We start from the raw sequence: 21,239 nt of genomic DNA, 5'->3' as shown, positions 1-21,239 counted from the left end.
GAGAGAGAGAGAGTGTGTAGTGGGGGTATTAACTTTTTAAGGCTTGCTCATTTTGCCTTTCCTCCTCTGACACTCTCCTCTCTGTGAAGCAGTAACAGGAAATCTCTCTAGTGGGCAGCACCCTCCCAGCCCACTAGAAGGGTGCTGCCTGTCCTCTGAAGTATCACAGCACCCTCTTCTTAACAACTTCCTGGCATCCTCCTTTCCTCCTTCTAGGCTTATGTTTCTTGTTATAAAATCTCTCTGATCCCGTCGCAGAGCTAATTGTCTGGCAGGCGCACTGTTCATACCCTGTGGGACACAATAAATTTTGGTGCTAATTGCTTTCAACTTTGGCTTTCTTGATGTTCTTTAGGAATTGTGATTGACAGGCTCATACTTAGTAAATTCTTCCATCATGGCCACTGCCGTCTATTTTAAGACTCAATGTGTTGCCTAGAATTTTTCTGTGCTGCCTCCCCCATCGGACTGTATACCCTCAAGAGGCATGGACCTTGCACAAAAGCAGACTTATTATTGGCACCCATGAAGTATGGGTTAATGTGAATAACTGAATCCCATTCTCATGCCAACACCTGTGGAAACTTGTCCTGCCACAACCTGGAGTACTTTCCCTCTTCCCTGGGCTTTAATGATATTTGGTTCTAGCTTGGTCACAGGATTCGCTGTGGAAGATGATCATTGGTTTTGTACCTGCTTGCTTTCCATCCCAGGTGTTTGTGCCCCCAGAGCAGGTGTGGGTTGTATCCATCTCCGATTCCCAAGGTCCCTGCCTCCTGTGAGGAGCTCAAAGCTTTGCATTTAGCAGGGGAGCTACTTACTCACAGAACACCCAGGGGGCAAAGATGTGTGATCTAGAGAGAGAGAGAGAGAGAGAGAGAGAGAGAGAGAGAGAGAGAATCCAGTTCACGACCCAATCTAATCATTTAAACAGTGTTTTTAAGTAACCCACTTTTTAAAAAAAGTCTCGGGCATTCAGATTTCCTAATTACTCTCCCTGTTCCCTTCCAAGACAACCTGGGTCCATGGATTGTCCCCTGGTACCTCTTGTCTCCATAGTGATGTCTTTTGTCCACTTGGTCACTGGAAGTCAGTGACACCTCTAACCCAGGTCTGTGACTGTCCCCTCCACCTCCAACTTGACCTTGCCCAGCTGCTCCTGGCACCATGGCTCCTGCTGAGTTCTGGCTGCGACTCCTCTTTGGTCTCTGGCTTGGGGTGACATCCTCTGGCTCTCAGCCATTCAGTGCCTCCCACAACCCTGCCAGTCAGCACTACCAGCTGCTTCCCACATCCCTTTGCAGGGCACAGGGGACCTCCAACTCCTTCTTGCTCCCTTCCCGGTAGTCAAGGGTGGCTCACAGATCTGCGCTGTGGCCTTCCTCTGTCTAACACGCATCTGCTTCTGTTACTTCCTGTGTAGGCTGAGGGTGTGCTGGCACTGCCTTGGAGGGCCTCTCTTTGGTGAGTACAAAAATGGAAGTGGGGCTAAATTTCTCAGCTCCATGGTCTCCTCTAGGCCCATCTGACAATCTCCTGCCTCAGGACTTTGAGATAGGACACTAACCTATTTCCTAGACTCCTCTTTCCCAAGATTCCTCTGTCCCCTGCTTCCTGGAGGCTTGTCATAGTGGACATGGCCATTGGCAATGGATGCGAGAAGTAAAAATGGCCAAATACTCTTTGTAGCACATCAGTGTATTCAAGCTGGAGATCCCTGCACTGGGCAAAAGGAGAGGTTTAGGTGTGAGAATCAAGGGCCAGGTCCCCCAGGCCACAGGTTTTAGCTTTGTACTTCTGATTCCAGTGACATCTTTTTTCCTAGAAATATTTGTGTTTGGGACTTAAAAATAAAAGAGGTGGAAGGGATCCACACTTAGTCCACAGCCAGCAGTTGCAAACAGCTCAGAGCCAAAAGTCACACATAGAGGTGGCATGGGCTGTTTGTGGAACCATATGTATATAAATTTTAAAGCCCAGCCTCTACTCCAGTAAAGGTTCTCATTTTGTTCTCACGTCTCCTCACGGCTGGACCAAGCTCAGCCATCTCTCAGGTTCCATGGCGAGACCTGTCATCAGTTGTCACACCTTTGTCTCTGGTAGGCTGTGGATCAGGCAAGTGCCTGTCTGGTGTGACTCCAAGCTGGGGAGCATCGTTGACCCTGCAGTGTTTATGTTCACAGCCTGGTAGGGAGAAAGGAAAACTCTCTCTAGAAACACTCAATAGCATAGTTGTGAACATCACAATCTTTCCTCGAGATTTTACAAACCTCATGTACACTTCCAGAGAACTAACTGCAAGTGCTGAAGAGTCCCCAAATTCCTCTTGCCTCTTTTCCTCTCTTAGAAAATCACTTAACAGAATTGTTTCTTCCTCTTTCCAGTCCCCAAGCCAGAGGCTAAATCTCAATAAAGCTCTTCTCAAAAAATTCTTCTTTTTTGCACATAATAATCAAGTATATTACAACACTCCATAGGTTCAAATGTCATTTAAAAAAAATCACACAGAGTACATGCCCAGATTTAGGAGGTTTTAAAAATGCTAAATGAGGAAGTCCTAGTACAGTGGAGGCTCATGGTGCTCATGAGGGACAGACTCCAAAGCACTTGATGATACTTCTAAACTGCAAAAATTACCATTGTGAATGAGGAATATTTACTTGGGGTATGCAGAGTGCTTTATCCATATTGATTTATCAGTATTTGCTACTATTGCAGCTAATTCCTCTGTAAATCAACTCTCCATGTAAATTCTGACAGCAATCAGCTAACGGGGGATGAATTTCATTCCCGAATAGTCATGGGAGTTGGGTCGTATATTAGCAGTTACCTTGATAAGCTACCTGAGTTCTATCAAGCTTGTGTTTCTAACCACAGAGAAAGAGAGAATAAGATTACACTATTTTAATAGCACAGAAAGCAAAATGAGTCCCATCCTTCATCTCCAGGGACAGAGAAGTTTGTGCTGGTGAATAAGATTGTGATGCAAGAATTTAAAAGTTTCCCCAATTCCTTTCTTCTTTTTGTATCAGTATGTAACAGAAAGAAAAAAGAAAACAAAAGGAAAAACAATCAACTATTAGAATACACTAGAACATTCCATGAATGATAAAGCACTACAGGTCCAAATTCCTACCCACTCCCTACTCCAAAGCTATTACGAAATGATTTATTTTGGGGAGGAAATTGAATGATAATTACCTTTAAAACACTTGAAACGTTAATATATGAAAAGTGTCTTCCTACTCATTGGAAATGAACACAACACAAGCACCATGAAAGCTATTTCAACACTGCTTCTTACTTACCCTAACTCTAGCAGCCTCATACCCAGCTCTGAATTTCTTTCTTTTATTTTATAAGATCAATTCTTTTTTAAATTTAATTTTATTCTTAATTAACAAAGAATAACTGCATATATTGAGATTTCCAATGCATGTATACATTGTGGAATGATCAAATCAGGCTAATTAATGTTTCCTTCCCATAACATATCATTTCCTTCTGATGGGATCTTTAAACATCAACTCAGTGATTTTGAAAGATATAATACAATATAATTAACTATAATTGTCATGCTGTGTAATAGCTCACCAAGAGTTATCTAACTGGAGCTTTATGTCCTTTGACTCCCCCTTTCCTATCCACTCCCCACAAGACACATGTTAAGTGAAATATACCAGGCACAGAAATATATGTACCATGATCTTTCTGATATGTGGGATCTACAATAGTTGAGCTCACAGAGGCAGAGAGTAGAATGGTGGTTCCCAGAGGCTGGATGGTATGTGTGGATTTTCTCCTTTCCAAATCCTTCATGTCCAGCCTGCCATAGTGAAATTAACCTCAAAAATGAAAGAATCTGCTAAGAATGAACTGAAGAGGGAGAAGGAGAGTGCAAAGCGTGCCTTCTATGGCAGAGTTTCCGAGGGACTACTGCCAGTAAAGGTGGCATGGGTAGCCCTTGAGTGAAGTCACTGGGTCCTTTTTGGTTAGCATAAGCTTATTTGCTTGCATCTCAGTTTTATGAGCTGATCTTGAGAACCTCCAGTGATCTTTCTAAAGGTTTTCTCAAGCATTGAGTCTGGTTTCCACCAAGTTTCCAACATTACAGGATATGGTCCTTGTTGGATCCTTTCCAAAGTCATCAGACACAGTTAAGAGCTCATGGTGAGCATTGATCCCTCCCTCCCTACTGCTGCTGCTGTTAAGCAGAAGGATCTCAGAGACATTAAATAGACCACACGAACAGCGAGGCACTTATAAATCATGTGTCAGGCTGTTTTCCATATATTCCATTGAGCTGGATGACTAAGTCCCTCTTTCTTTCTTTCTTTCTTTCTTTCTTTCTTTCTTTCTTTCTTTCTTTCTTTCTTTCTTTCTTTCTTTCTTTCTTTCTTTTCCTTCCTTCCTTCCTTCCTTCCTTTCCTTCCTTCCTTCCTTTCTCTTTCTTTCTTTCTTTTAGAGAGAGAGAGAGAGAGAGAGAGAGAGAGAGAATACTTATTTTTTAGTTTTCGGTGGACACAACATCTTGATTTCATTTTTATGTGGTGCTGAGGATCGAACCCAGCGTACCCCATACCAGGTGAGCACAGAGCGCGCTACTGCTGAGCCACATCCCTAGCTCTGTCCTACTTCTTTAAGCTTTTAGTTTAAAAAATTTTTTAATTATTTATTTAATTTGTTCTAATTAGTTATACATGACAGTAGAATGCATTTTGATGCATCATACATAAATGGAGTATAACTTCTCATTTTTCTGATTATACATGATGTAGAAGGCTTTTAATTTTGGGATAATTATAGATTCATATTATTATAAAATGTTATACAGAGAAAGTTTCATGTACCTTTTACTCAGTTTCCTTTAGTGGAAACATTTTGCAAAATTAAATTACAGTTTCACCATGAGGATATGGATTAATCTTACTCAGATTCTTCCAGAATTTTTTTTTGTGGGTGTGTGTATGTGTACAGCTCTGTGCAGTCTTCTGACATGTAGGTTTGTGTATCCATGTCACCATCAAGATACAGAACAGTTCCATCATTACTTGATGCTGTGATCCACACAGCATCAACAAAGGATCTCGAGTAGGTTCGACTGGAGATGGAGAAAAACCCAGAGACAAAGAAACACCGGGACCTTTTCAAGTAATGCTAGGAGCAGGTGGCTCACAGTGCTCTAATGGAGGAACAGCGACCCAGAACTAGTTCTGCAAGTTTATATTATAGGGTCTCATAATCACGAAGTTAAACTATAGGGGCATTGTAAATCACTCAAACTTTGTGAGTTATCAAGAGGCTTCTTTGTGCACTAACAAGTGACAGAGCATCTTTCCTACTGTTGCAGTGCTGGGAACATCTTTCCTACTGTTGCAGTGCTGGGAACATCCTGCTACTATTCTGCTGCACCCAGGAAGCTCACTGTACTAGAATGCCTGATAACTGTTAGTGTTAGAGCCAAGTGTCAAGGCTATTAACATCCTTGCCTTTTGGCAAGCAATGTTTCCCAGGCTTCGCTTTTGCCGACAAAGCAGGATCACCCAATGACCCGGGGCTCATTTGCTCTCCACAACTAGGATCCCTGTGCCACCCTTTATACCCAAGTCTCCCTCCCATTCTTCCTTCCTCCCACCCCTTGGCAACCACTCATCTGCCCTCCATCCCATAATTCTGTGATTTCAATAATGTTATATAAGTGGAATCATGTTGTAGATGTCATTTTGGGATGGGCTTGTTTTACTCAAAATAATTGCCTTGAGAACTTTCTTATTTTTATCAGATTGCTTGGGAGGTTATCACACAATTAGTAAGGTGTTTAGTTTGTTGTTTCGTTGCTGTGACCAAAGACCTGACAAGAACAATCTTAAGGAGGAAAAGTTCATATGGGGGCTCATGGTTTCAAAGGTTTCAAGACAGTCTGCTCGATTTTGGGGGACTAAAGGTGAAGCAGAACATCATGTCTGCCTCAAGTACCACAAGAGGGAAAAGAGAGAGGGGGTGAAGAGAGAGAGAGAGAGAAAGAGAGAGAAGGGGAGAGAGAGAGAAGTAGAGAGAAAGAGAGAGAGAGAGAGAGAGAGAGAGAGAGAGAGAGAGAGAGAAAGAAGAGAGAGACTACTTCACTCACAGGACAAAATATATACCCCAAAGGAATGCCTCCTTTATCAGCACACTACCTGCCTATATTTATCACCCAGTTAATCCCTATCAGGGGATTAATGCACTGATTAGGTCAAGGCTCTCATGACCTAATCATTTCACCTCCAAACCCTCTTTCATTGTCTCATACATGAGCTTTTGAGGGACATCTAATATCTAAACCATAACAAAAGGTCATATCTTTTAGTTTCATAGGTTTGTTAACAATCTACTTTATTTTTTAAAGGTCTAAAATCATATTTATTTTATTCTCAGATTTAATAGTTGGACAGTGTATAGAATTTTGAGTTGAAAACCATTTCTCCTCAGTTGGAAGTCACTGCTCCATTGTCTTCTAGCTGCTCATGATGTTGTTTTTTTTTTTAATTTTTATTGTTGGTTGTTCAAAACATTACATAGTTCTTGATATATCATATTTCACACTTTGATTCAAGTGGGTTATGAACTCCCATTTTTACCCCAAATACAGATTGCAGCATCACATTGGTTACACATCCACTGTTTTACATATTGCCATACTAGTGTCTGTTGTATTCTGCTGCCTTTCCTATCCTCTACTATCCCCCCTCCCCTCCCCTCCCCTCCCATCTACTCTCTCTACCCCCTCTACTGTAATTCATTTCTCCCCCTTGTTTTTTTCCCCTTTCCCCTCACTTCCTCTTGTATGTAATTTTGTATAACTCTGAGGGTCTCCTTCCATTTCCATGCAATTTCCCTTCTCTCTCCCTTTCCCTCCCACCTCTCATCCCTGTTTAATGTTAATCTTCTTCTCATGCTCTTCCTCCCTGCTCTGTTCTTAGTTACTCTCCTTATATCAAAGAAGACATTTGGCATTTGTTTTTTAGCGATTGGCTAGCAACAATCTACTTTAATATATGATATTCCTCTTGATCCTCACGATATGGCATAGAAACTAAAAGTTTAAAAAGAAAAAAAAATAAGTTTTTATGAGAATTTGACATTTTCTAGGTGTAGCAGAGATTGGCTGGCTCCCTCTCAAACCCACTCTCCCCTCCTCTGAGCCTACAGCTACGCTGCATTACCCAGCTTCTCCTTTAGAAAGGTGTGGCTGTGTGATGATTCTGGACAATGAGAAATGCCTAGAGGACTTGAGTTCTCATTCCTGCCTGGTTCATAAAAATCCTCCCATTCATACTTTCCCACTTCCTTTTGTGTTCTGTGTCAGTCTTGGAAAACCATGGCCAGCTTAGGGGGACCAACATCCCTGATCAAACTTGAGCCTAGAGTTCTGAGTCAGCACAGGTGTGGGACAGCCTCTGTGCATTTGGGCCAGTGGAGGGAGAGGGACAAGGAGACAGTAATAGTTTCTTTCCAGTCATTTCCTCTAGGCCTGGCTGGGCTGCCTTCCTGCACCACACAGTCCCCACACACTCATTCAAAGCAAAGTCTCAAGTCTCCTTAGAGGTTGCTCACAGTTTTGTTTGCATTTTAGGGTTTTCTTTCTATAATTCTCCTGGAATTAAACCTGAGGATGAGGACTATGCTGATTCGGCATCTTGTTAGGCATTATTTGAAGTTTTTTTTTTTTTAATCCATGAATTAATTTTATTTATTGCTGTGGCTATAAAAGAAGACATTAAAATAGAAGTAAGAAAAATAATTTTCAGTTTAGCTTAACTAAAACACATTCTTTTTCTTTTCTTTTTCTTTAAAAGTATATTTTTAGTTGTAGATAGACACAATATCTTTATTTTATTTATTTATTTTTATGTGGTGCTGAGGATCAAACCCAGCACCTCATGTGTGCGAGGCAAGTGCTCTACCACTGAGCCACAATCCCAGCCCCTTGTTTTCCTTTTCTAAAGATGGTTTCATACTTAAATTATTTAGATTGTGCTTTCTTTTTTAAAAAAAAAAATGCTAATAAATAAATCTACTCAATACTGCATTTGTTGAACTGATATTTATCAAGCACTTCCTATTACATGCCACTCTGCCAGTTTCAGCTGGTTTGATAAAGCAGTTCTGCACATCCTTGAGCACAGACTTTTCTATGTACATTGTGAGCTGCATTTGATAAGCAAGGAGCAATTGGAGATTCTGGAAAACATGACTGTTGCCAAGTGTTTCTTCACAGTGACATCAGTTCCTTTTGGCGTCTACCTTAGGAGGTGAGTTCGGAATTTTGTTGCTTGTCCTAATCCTCCTACTTTCAAGAGAAATTTGAACTACTGCTGAATCCAGATAAATAACCCTGTGTTCCAGCAAACAGGATCCCTACCATATGTTGTATTTTTTGTACTATAGAATTCCTATAATCTGACTGGGTGAAGGAGCTTTAGCTTCTCTGCATAATCATAATGAGATAAAATGCAGGTTGAATAAAAAAACAGAGTTCAGGGCAGGAAAATGAAGGACTGGGTTGACTAGTTAACACAAGTTCAGTTGTGTCTATTCCTGGGTTGCAACCCTCCTGAGTCTTCCTGCAAACTTTTCTTATCATTTCTGCTCATCTTCCTTTTCTCATTATCACCATTCAAAGATGTTTTTAGTTCTTCTTGTTTCTTTGGTTTACCAAGACAGATGTTGTTGAAGTGGCATGTTTATCAGCTGAGAAAAGTGATGGTGATTCTTTCCACATGAATAGCTGCAAATGAAAAATGGCTTCTGGAACTTACCTCTTGACAGCATAGAAGATTTTATCTCCTTCCACTTCCCTGGTCCCCAACATGACCTGTGTGGATTCTGAATGATGCTCTGGGCTTTCTTTTATCTTCTTTTTCTTTCTTTCTCTTGAAGAGCACTGGCCAGTAAAGTGGGTTCTTATATTAACATCCTTTCCCAGTAAGCTCTACCCAACTCCAGTCAAACTTTGGAGAGGTGGTTTCCCTCAAGGAAAGATTTTCCTAGCATCATTATGTACCTTGCATTAAAAAAACAAAAGTCATTTCCTTTAAACAAAATTTGTGTTCAATGGCAGTAAAAATAGTTTATAGATAAATTGGATTTAAGAAATAGTCCTTTATGAGGCCACAAATGACTGGGAGGTATTTCCTTTCTAAATTACTGCATTATTCTTCTGCAAGGGTTCCTAAGGCAAGAGATCGATATTAAAAACTCAAAATGGATTCAAATTTTAACCCTAGATGAGAATACCTCCTATAACACCATAAAAATATGAGACTTCTCTCGGGCCCAACAGTACTTTCCAGCTAGTATTCACATCCAGTGACCTGTCATGCATGTGGACACATGATTGCTCACTTGCCGCTCATTTGCATGCTCACAAACATGCATTCTGAAAGGAGATTTACCCTGTGGAGCAGAAACTAGAAGACTAAGCGTGCACAGCTGCTTTTTGGCATAACTTCCTGAAAACAAAAGGAATGGAAGAATCAGAAAATCTCTAGCCACCAAGAGTAGACAGTGGTACCCTTACCTGGACCACCAAAGAATGGGTACCTGCTAATCCCTTTGGAGTAATTTAACTCAAAAGCAATTTATATTTGACGACTTTCTCCTCCTCCTCCTCTTCCTCTTCTTCTTCTTCTTCCTCCCCCCCTTCTCCTTCTTCTCCCCCCTCCTTCCTCTCCTTCTCCTCTTTCCCCTCCTCACCCCCACTCCTCCCTCCATATTTACTTGTCTACTTATATTATTATTGTCCTCTTATTCCAACTGAATGTGGCAAGGAAGAAAGCTTGACTAGCTATGTGGTAGAGGGACACAGGTCCAGAATTGAATTAGAAGTTCTGGTATTTAGGAATATAAATCATCATCATCTCCTTCTCCTCCTCCTCCTCCTCCTCCTCCTCTTCTTCACCATACTACTATATTTGAGTTTTAGCATTTCCAAATAAATTTTACAATCAGTCTGTCATTATCTATGATCTATGAGAAATGTATGGGGAATTACAATAAATCTATAGATAAATTACATTTCTATAATTCAGAATTTTCTGAACATGGTTTATCTTTCCATTTCTTTAGCAAATTTAAAATTCTGTAAGTAACATCCCTCAGTTTTCTACATATAAGACTTTTAAGTCTTTTGTAAGATTTATTCCTAGATTTTTTTTTTAATTTCAATGCCTTTATGGACAGTACCATTTTCTAATTGTTTATTGCTATTTATATATTGACCCTGCTAAGTTCACCTCTTAATTATAATAGTCTATTTTCAAATTCTTTTAGATGCCCTATCTAGATATACATTCATCTATAATGACAGTTTTACCTTTTCTTTCTAATTTTTATGTCTTCCATATTTTAGCGTAATGTATGATGTTTGCTTTAGCTTTTTTTTGTTAAAAGCTCAGTATCAAATTTAGGAAATTCACTTTTATTCCTTTCCCATGATATTTATCTTGATTTTATCAAATTATTACAATGATCATATATTTTTACTTTACTATGTCTATTAAAATAATGAATTACAATTATTCACTGATTATACATTTTAAAACAACCTTGCACTTTGCTCAGTATTTGTTAACTTTTTTTTTTATTTATCACATCAGCCTTAACTTGTTCAAATTTTATTTAGGATTTTTGCATCTATGTTCATGAGAGAGATAGGCCTATTAACTTTTTTTTTTTAATAATGTGTTTGTTTGATTTGGAGATTGAGTATAGTGCTTCATAAAATGAGTTGGAAAGTGTTTTCTCTTTCACTATCCTCTGAAATATTTTATATAATTTCTTCTTTGAATGCTTAGATTAATTCATTGGTAAAGTGATATGTATCTATAGTTTCTTTGTGGGAAAATTAAATTACAAATTAGTTTCTTTAATAGATATATAATTATTTTTATTTTATAGTTTTTCTTATGTCACTTCTAATAAATTAAGTTTTTATGGAAATTTTCTATTTTATCTAAATTTTAAGTGTGTTTGCAGAAAGGTATTCATGACGTTGTTTATAAATGTCTGTAGGATCTTGAGTGATTTTTTCTTTATTCTTGATATTGGTTATTTGTACTTTTTTTTCTTGCTCACTCTTGCTTGTCCTTTGATTAAGCTTTTTCAAAGACCGAGCTTTTGCTTTGTCGATTATTTGTCTGTTGGGTTTGTTTTCCACTTAAGTTTTCTTGTGTTTATATTTTGTTTTTACTTTTTTGAACTTGATCTTTTTATTACTCCTTCAGATGGATAATGAGATGACTTATTTTGAGACTTGTTTCTTCTCTAATATGTTCATTTAAAATTATACATTTCTTAGCTTGGACTAGACAAAGGGTAATGAAGGGAAGGGAACTGGGTGGAGAAAAGGAAAGCGAGTAGAATGATTGGACAGAACTTTCCTAGCCTTGTGTTTTAATTCACAACCAGGGTAACTCCACATCACGAACAACCACAAGAGTGGGAACCTAACAGAATAAGTTATATTTTAGGTCTGTATATTGTGCCAGAATACATTCTACTGTCATGGATAACTACAAATAAAAAAGATTATGTATTTGCTTCTAACTATGGCTTTACTTGTGTACCACTAGTTTTGATGCATCATAGGTTCATTTTCATACAGTTAAAATTATTTTCTCATTTAAAATCTTTGTCCTACGTGTTATATAAAAATATATATTTCCGAATTTCCAAACTTTCGGAATATTGCCAGTGATTTTATTTTGTTTCTGATCTCAAGCTCAGTTCTACTGTTGTGGAATTCATTGAAATCTGCTGAGACTTTCTCTAGGCCCAGCCTGTGGTCGGTTTTGATAACTATTATATGTGCACTTGAAAAGAGTGGTGTGCTGGTGTGTGGTGCTCATTACACGTCTGTTAGGTCACTTTTGTTAATATTATTTAAAATCTTCTATAGCTTTACTATTTTTAATAGTTAGCAAATTACATAGAGACCTATGTAAAAATATAAAAATGATTAAAAATATAAGCACCAAATTTTTATCTACATCAAGTAGGTATAAATTGGAGCACTAGAAACATTTATGGCATTAGCAAAGGCAAAAAAGAACATATCTAGGCTATTTTTGCCAGTCGTCGTCATTGTTGTTGTTGTTATTATTATTATTATTATTATTATTTGGTACTGAGGATTGAACCCAGGGTACTTTACTACTGAGTTCTCTCTCTCTCTCTCTCTCTCTCTCTCTCTCTCTCTCTCTCTCTCTAATTTTATAATTTTTATAATTTTGAGACAGGGTCTTGCTTGCTAAGTTGCTGAGTCTGAACATGAACTTGAGCTCCTTTTGTCTCTACCAATTTGCTGGGATTACAGGTGGGCACCACTGTGCCTGACTTGCCAGTCATTATTTTTGTTGTTGTTGTTGTTTACTTTTAATTCAGTGGTTACTAAATCAGCAAAACACACACTCCCAAAAAGTTCTTTCCCCAAAATTCTTTGAAAGCCATCATCTATTCTATTCACCCTATGGAAGTGTTGTCCCATGAAAGAGAACATTCATACCACACTGTTCAGGGTATTCAGTAAGCTCCATTATGATGCAAATATGCATCCCTTGTTATCTGTGGGAGATTGGCTCCAGGATCCCACCAAGGATACCAAAATCTGCAGATACTGAAGTTCTTTATGTATGATGGTATACATCTCAGTTATGTTTGCTTATAATTTCACATATCCCTTCTCATATTTTAAATCACCTCAAGATTACTTAAAATTAATTAATTAATTAATTAATTACTAATTCATTGTTGTATTGTTTAGTGAGTAATACCAAGAAAAAAATCGCTCTGTACATGTTCAGTACAGACAGTTATTTTCAGCATTTTCATCTGGGGTTGGTTGTATCCATAGATGCAGAACCTGGGATACATAGGGCTGATGGTATAGTTTCCCACTTACCCATGAGCATGCTCCTCTATTGTATGGTTAGATCCACCTTTCTAAGATGCAGATCTTATCATGTTACTCTCTCTTCCCTTTTAAAAAAAAGTTCTCCTTGGGTGCCCTGTTATCTCTAGGAGAAAAGTAAATTTCTGTAGCTTGGCATGCTAAGACCACTGTGGTCTGACTTCTGACTTCTTCTGGGGTTTCATATCTTGATGTCATGCTCTTGAGTTCTGGAATTCTCTGAACAGATCAGTTTTCAGGTTGCTCTTTCAGTCCACCATGTCTCCATCCCATCTTGTGTGACTGACCTTCAAGACAGTTCTGATATCATCTTCCTTTAGGAGACTCTTTCCGGTTGGAGATTCCTCTCTTTTCGCTTTATTTGCCCCTTGATACCTCTGCCATCTGACGGTCTCCATAGTGCGTATTCATAAACTAAGTCCTCCTCATCCAGGGGAGGAGCACATTTCCCCCTTTGTGTTACTGGAGCTTCTCACGATGCCATGCACAGAACACTCAGATGTTGAATGAATAGTTCAAGTGTTGCCATCTTAACCAGCTTGTCATTAATGATAGAAATAAACCAAAAATCACCCTGGGTGCTATGATCAGATGGTCTTAAAGCATCCTAAGCCTGAAAGTTGCTGTAGGGCATACCACTTGGAGGAGTCATTTTAAGTTATTTTCTATGGCATTTAGGTAAGTGGCAGGGGACAGGAGTGGCAGAGGAGGCGGGTGTGAAAAGTACACAGAGACACCTGTGCCTTACAGACACACGGATGTGATGAACTAAAAAGGAGATTTTTTTTTATTATTTATTCAAATGAGTGTTTTTTGGCTCATGATTCATTGGATCATGTAAGAGAAGTGCTGTAAAGGATCCTGTTCCCTTTCACATTCTTTCAAACTGAACAAAGCCTGTCTGAGACAACAGCCATTGAGGGCTACATGGTATTTTAGGAACTGCTTAATCTATCTGCAGAAAGCATAACTTTGGGCAGAATGGACAGATGTAAGAAAATGCATTTCTGTAGCTTTATACCCTATTGATTTTTGCTTGTTTTTTTTTTTTTTTTTTTTGGATGATTTCATTCTAGCAGTGGCTGAAGCTCATCAAAAGTACCCACTCCCACAATGTAACACTGAAGGGTTCTTAGGGCCTCCACCTGGACAGGGAACAAAGGCCAGTTCAATATAGGGTGTCTTTTGTTTGCTTGTTTTTTGGCACTGGGGATTGAATTTAGGACACTCAACCACTGAGCCACCTATTTTGTATTTTATTTAGAGACAGGGTCTCACTGAATTGCTGAGTGCCTTTCCATTGCTGAGGCTATATTTGAACTCATGATCCTCCTACCTCCCAAGTCTCTGGGATTACAGACATGGGCCATGGTGTCCAGCTTAGGGTATTTTTTTAAAATTTATTAAGTTGATCCCTTAAGTTGCCTTCTGATGAGGTCCACCCCATCAGTCCCAGGAACTGTGTGGAATAATGAAGACTTTCTCTCTTCCCCTTCAATTGCCTTTTGAATTCTAAACTAAGACATTCAGGCCTGTCACCTAGTTTCCCTCCTCCAGTGCATTTCTTCTTCCCCAAACAGCAGTGGTCCAGGGACTCCACATTCAGGACTTGCTGTAGACTTGAGGGCACAGAGAGCTGGAGTGATGCAGCTGTCCACTATGCCTTGCAGCAGGAAGCACAAAGGAAGCAAAGGGGTTATGGGAAGAAATGGAAGATGTGCATGAAGGCCCAGCAGCTCATCCAGGATGACATTCTACACTGCCCCACAGAGGCATCTTGCCAAAGCTTGGATGCATAAGCTCTTCCTAAAATGGTGTTGTACTTTTACACTGGAACTATTATCTGGCAGCCCGTGACAGAAATGGATGGGGTGCTGGAAACTATGAACATTCACTCAGAAGAGAAACTTTATTTTTATTACTTTTATTTCCTTCTTTGCTCCTTTCCTCTCTCCCTCCCTTCCTTCTTTGTGAATTTATTTTGAATGCCCATGAAATAAACTCCCATTAGGTGTCCAGACCAAAAATCCTTTCATGTAGGATTAATAAGTTAGATATCCATCTTTCTCAAAATGCAGGCTGTCACTTACAAGCGGACTCAGCATGTGGCCTTTTAGATGGGACGAACTTGCCTGGAGAAACATTTTTTTGCACTTTATTAGGAAAATTAGGGAAGCTACTCTTCCCAGAATTTAACAAAATTATTTTACTACATGAGGGTAAAACGTCCTGGTTACTTTATCAAAAACTCTTTTTAAGATGGATCCAGTATGGCCATTTTGACAATATCAATTCTGCCTATCCAAGAACATGGGAGATCTTTCCATCTTCTAAGGGCTTCTTCAATTTCTTTCTTTAGTGCTCTGTAGTTTTCATTGTACAGGTCTTTCACCTCTTTTGTTAGATTGATTCCCAAGGTGCTTTTTTGAGGCTATTATGAATGGGATGGTTTTCCTGATTTCTCTTTCAGCTGATTCATCATTGGTGTATAGAAACACAAGTAATTTATTTGTATTAATTTTATATCCTGCTACTTGATGAATTCATTTATGAGTTACAGAAGTTTTCTGGTGGTATTTTTTGGGGTCTTCTAAATATAGATTCATTTTGTGGGCAAATAGGAAAAGTTTGGGCTCTTCTTTTCCTATTTCCCTTTGATTTCTTTCTTTCATCTAATTACAAAAGAAAGAGTTTCAAGAACTATGTTGAATAGAAGTGATGAAAAAGGCCTTCCCTATCTTGTTCCAGTTTTAAGAGGGAATACTTTCAATTTTTCTCCATTTAGAATGATGTTGGCCTTGGGTTTAGCATCTATAGCTTTCACAATGTTGAGATTTGTTCCTACTATCCCTAGTTTTTCTAGTGTATGGAACTGGAGACTATCATGCTAAGCGAAATAAGCCAACCCCCCCAAACCAAAGGCTGAATGTTCTCTCTGATATGCAGATGCTAACACACAATCAAGGGTAGAGGATAGAAGTTCATTGTATTAGAACAAGAGGAATGAAGGGAAGGGAGGGAATATGGTAATAGGAAAGGCAGTAGAATGAATTGGACATAACTTTCCTATGTTCATGTGTGAATATACGGCTAGCAAAACTCCATATCACGTGCAGCCTGAAGAATGGGATTCTAATTAGAATAAGTGATACCCCATGTATGTATAATATCTCAAAATACACTCTACTGTCAAGTATATCTAACAGGAACAAATTTTAAAAAAAGATGGATTCAGGTCTAGAGAAAACCTGCATTTTGATGAAAAACAGGGAAGGTTGTTTATTCCCAGGACTTTTGAGAATTTTTGAGACTAGTGGATAATACTTGTTCAGTAGTATAAAAGCTCTTAGAAACTCTTATGCCCAAGAAATAGCAGTTTCACAGAATAGTAGGTGGTAGATGGGGGAAGGCAGGGCAGGGCAGTGTTCTTAATGGGAAGAGTAAAGAGCTAGAGGTGAGGGTGGGCTGAGGGCCAGTGTGGCAGCAGCCACTGAGCACTAGGCTAAAGCTCAGCAATATAGGAGGGAAGGGTCGTCTGGCACTCCAAGAGTTTGAGTGGCATCTACTTAAAACAGATGGCTGACAGCTGCAGCTTGAATCTTACATGGGTTTTGGGTCAAACAGGAGTTGGGTATTTAGCAAGTTGCTGCTGCTGCTTCTTTTTTTTAAAAAAAATTGTATTGTTTTACTATTGTCATGTTTCATTTCTTTTTAATTCCTTTTTCTCTCTCAATATGTTCACTTTTTATTGCATCCATTCTAGGTTCCTCAGATCTATGCTTTCTGGAATTTTATTGAGCCCACAGCAGATGCTTCTTAAAATTGACTGCTGTTTCCATGGGTGAATTTTCTTGTTTTCAAGAAGCAAGTCCTTTTTTTCTGCCTTTCAAGTGCTGCTGTGTTCCCCTCTGTCTTTATTGCTGAATCTTCTTATAGATTTTTTTTTTTTATGTTTAGTTATCCTTGAATCAGGAGAGGTGACTGTCAACTGATGACTTTTCATATACAGAGGGTGGGTTGTCCCAGGTTCCTTACCCTCTCTGCCAGGAGGTTGGTGGAGGAGTCTTCTGCTCATCTCAGAAGCTAGAAAGGTCCAAATCTTTGGTACCCCTTATGCATCAAAAAGCACTTTATTTCTGTGTCATTTTTTTTTTCCTGGGGTTGTTGAAGCCATTTTGCTAGGAGTTTTGTTTCCTGCAGCCTTCCCTTGATTAGAGCTTCACATTGAATACACAAGAGTGACTGCCCAGTGTCTGGCTGGCACTACTGGTGGCATCATGGAGAAGCCCCTGCTGTGCCGATTTCCTGTTAATTGTGGCACAGAGCCCAGGCCTTTCCAGTGGGGCTGATCTGAATCTCTGGGTGGGAATCCAAGCTGTGCTTTCTCTGGGAGCACCTCCCTGTCTCTGGTCTAGAGGTCTGGCTTCCTAGTAGAAAGATAACGCCATATTGATTCTCTCAATACTATGCTTTCCCAGGAATGAGAATTGTTAAAAACAGTGGATATAAATCCATAGTCCTTGTGGTGTTCTTATTTCAATTTTTTTATTTTTTTTTATTTTTTTGACTATTAGTCTCTGGTTTGTGAAAATGGCATAGGATGTTTCTAGTGGCAATAGAGGTGTATTTTAAGAAGTATCAGCTCATTTCTACACTTAGTTGTTGTTGTTGTTATTCTTATTATTATTATCATCATCATCATCATTATGCCAGGGGTTGAATCCAAGGACACTTAACCACTGAGCAACATCCTGAGCCCTTTTTTATTTTTTATTTTGACACAAGGTCTCACTAGTTTACTTCTAGCCTCACTGAATTGTTAAGGTTAGCTTTAACCTGCAATCTTCCTGCCTTAGCCTCCCGAGATGCTGGGATTACAGGTGTGCGCTATCACACCCAGCATTAGCATTATATTTCATCAGCCATTTCTTTAGGGACTCTTTTGAAACTACTCCTCTACTTTGTCAAGTTTGGCTTAGTTTAATGGAGGCTGGGAATCCACTATCCACTTCACCGGAGACCCAGGAGTGTACCAAGCCTTACAGCTTGGTTTTGCATTTGTTTTCTGGAAAAGCATATGAATGATAACATTGTAAACTTTTTGATACCTGAGAATATCTTTGTTGGTTTTGCCTATCCATGACAATGCTACTCGTTACAGATATAAATATCTTCATTTACACCGTACTATTCCACAAAACTGGTATTGTTAAATTTCTTTCTGGTGTTAGACATGTAGCTGTATATGAACAGCTTGAATTTCTGTTACTTTCGAAGCAATCCATTTTATTTTCTCAAAGTTTTTTCAGTTCTTTATTCTTTGGAATGAAAAATTAGAACAGCCTAGGTGGGATGTTTTCATTTATTCTTTTCTGACTTTCTTATGTCCCCTGCTTACTCAGGTTTTAGTGCCGCCTAGGAAAACTTGTTTTGATTAAAGCTGCTTTCTGTTTATTTCCTGTGGAAGCTTTATTATAGGCAGATAGCATCTTCTGGTTCTTTTATTAGTCATATTTTCCCTCATTATTTTCTTCTGTTTTGTTCTTTCCTCTTAGGTTTTAAGAATTGAAATTGATCCTATCAGAGCTTCCTGGTAGAATCTTTAAGCTCCAATTGGAGGAGGAAATTTTTTTAAAGTTTAAATCTGCTCTCATTTTACTCCAGATAGCTTAGGGGTAGGTAGGCCCCTTGAGGTGAGAATCAGAACTAGAGACAGACTTAGCCAGGAATGTGCTGCCAAAGAGCCTCCAACCCTTATTTGGAACAGCAGTCAGGGCTCCGGGCTGCAATCTCCCCATTCTTTGGCAGACTGGCTGTCCACTGTGTTTGAGTGACTGGCAAGGCCTTCCAAACCAATTCTCTGTCCTGTCCTCCCTCTGACATCCAGAACAATTCTGAGAACTGGCAAGGAGATGTGCTGGACTGAACGACACCTCCAAGTCTACACAGTCCTCTGCTCATTTCCTTTGCATATTTCTTTGTCACATGTTGGAGATTCAAAGTTAGATGAGAATGACTCTCCGTCCAATTTCATCTCTATTTTGTACCACTTAAATTCCTAGAGATGTCCTTTGTATATTTCATGAAGATCAGAAGGGGAGTAGTTTATATCTCTCCAAGAAATCCACTTGTTCTCTCCTATAAATGCTGGTCGAAGGTTGTTTTTAAGTCAGGAAGGTGAGGACAGATTGCATAAACCAAAGGGAAATGTTTACCTGACAGTAATCTTTTTTTTTTTTTTTAAGAGAGAGTGAGAGAGGAGAGATAGAGAGAGAGAATTTTTAATATTTATTTTTTTTTTAGTTTTCGGCGGACACAACATCTTTGTTGGTATGTGGTGCTGAGGATCGAACCCGGGCCGCACGCATGCCAGGCGAGCGCGCTACCGCTTGAGCCACATCCCCAGCCCCTGACAGTAATCTTAAGTATTCAGCCAGCATTTTCTCATTTGATTACCTCTGATGACCAAGGTCATCAAATAACAACAACAATAATTTCAACAACTGCCTTAAAAAAACAGACATAAATCACAAATTTTATGTCAATTTCATTTAGTCTTTATATGAACCTGAGAAATTTGGTGGGTAACACTCAGAGAAACTAAATAACTCACCCAGCGTTGCATAGCTAATACATTGAGAAATAGAAATAGGATCCAAACTCTAATCTGTCTTCAAAAATCTCTACTCTTTTCTTTGACAAACAACCTGAAGAGCCATCCAGTCTCTAGATCCCTGTGGGATTTGCAGTGTCTCAGTTGCTGTTTTTCAATTACTACAATAACACTATATTTCTATTGGAAAATACTATATTTCTCTTGGCAGTAATAATACCTGGAATTTCTTGGTTCATCATCCATCATCTTAAAAAAAAAAACCAAGAGTATTTTACTGATAATCAAGGGATTCTTTCTCAATGAAATCACTTGTCTTCATCTATTTCTTCCATCCTTTATGGCTATAATAGTGGGATCTGACTTTTCACATGTCTCAACATATATGGACCAAAGGCTGCTGTTCTCTATGGCCAGGACTGAATACAGAGCCTTCGAGAGCAGAATTTCAAGAGAGGGTTTGGTGATATTGCTGCTGATCATATTTTACCCTATCCTGTTAGAACCAAAAACATAAAAATCATGGCTAATTTAGCAACTCAAAAAGATAAAACTTGGGTAGAAAGTGTTGGGAGTGATCACGGCCTGGTTGATGAGAAAAATGTTTATTCTTATTTCATGATGGCAAAGAAATATGCATTTATTTGGTAACTTGCAACTTTGATCCCATTAGCCTTTTCCTTTCAGATATATTGAAATTAAGAAGACATTCAGTGACTACAAATTATGTCACCATAATCGTCCAATTCCTTGTTGCCTCTATTCTAATGAAACCCATATCTTTTTTTCTCTAGGTTACGGTCTTTGGTCAAGCAGCTAGAGAGAGGGGAGGCTTCCGTCGTTGACCTTAAGAAGAATCTGGAATATGCAGCCTCAGTGCTTGAATCTGTATACATTGATGAAACCAGGTAAGCTAAAGATGACCAGTGTAGTTAGTAAAACAATGCTAAGGTTTTTAAATAGCTTTTTAAAGGTGTCCTCCAGAGCAAGTATGAGCTATTATTTAAATTACTGGCTTTGGGCCAGGCAAGGTGGGGCATACTTGCAATCCCAGTAGCTGGAAAGACTGAGGCAGAAGGATCTTGACTTCAAAGTCAGCCTCAGCAACTTAGTGAAGCTCCGATCAATTCAGTGAGACCCTGCCTCTAAATAAAATGTATATATAAAAAAGGGCTGGGAATGTGGCTCAGTGGTTAAGTGCCCCTAGGTTCAACGCTTGGTACAAAATGAATTGAGAGAGAGAGAGAGAGAGAGAGAGAGAGAGAGAGAGAGAGAGAGAGAGAGAGAGAGGGAGAGGGAAGGAGAAATGGTTTCTGCAAGTAAATGAGACAGATCTGGACAAGTCCCTTCTCCTCGAGTCCTCCCCATCTAGAAAAAGAGCTAATAAAACTCCTCTCACGTAGCCATTAGGACAATGAAGTGAGATAATGTACAAGGAGAAAAATTGACTCTAACAATCATGGAAAGGTTTCTTATTCAATGTAGAGTTTCACTGCAGTTATTACATATTGTTAATGTCCGTTTAAAAATTGCACTTGTCCTAATTCACAATATCCATCAGTAGTTGGAGGCTCATGAAGTGGAAGAGAAACACTTGCTCCCTTAAGCCGACAGTATCCATTCTTCAGTCTTATGCATGTTATTGATTTTCCTTAGCAGATTTTTCCACTTGAATTA

General features: G+C 39.0%; 1 protein-coding gene across 3 annotated transcripts in view; it reads left to right on the top strand.

The window, feature by feature from the left end:
• The window catches only part of Pde1c (phosphodiesterase 1C), a 588,396-nt gene that overhangs the window by 451,104 nt on the left and 116,053 nt on the right, over positions 1-21,239 (top strand). For all 3 annotated transcript variants that reach the window (XM_077796773.1, XM_026401540.2, XM_026401541.2), the window contains one exon: positions 20,357-20,470. In XM_077796773.1, the coding sequence (XP_077652899.1) occupies positions 20,357-20,470 (114 nt within the window). The remainder of the gene's footprint in view (positions 1-20,356; positions 20,471-21,239) is intronic.

Source organism: Urocitellus parryii, chromosome 3 (assembly GCF_045843805.1).
Source record: "Urocitellus parryii isolate mUroPar1 chromosome 3, mUroPar1.hap1, whole genome shotgun sequence".
NCBI classification, from domain to species: Eukaryota; Metazoa; Chordata; class Mammalia; order Rodentia; family Sciuridae; genus Urocitellus; species Urocitellus parryii.
The sequence above is the reverse complement of the archived record's forward strand: the minus strand, read 5'-3'. Positions and strand labels throughout refer to the sequence as shown.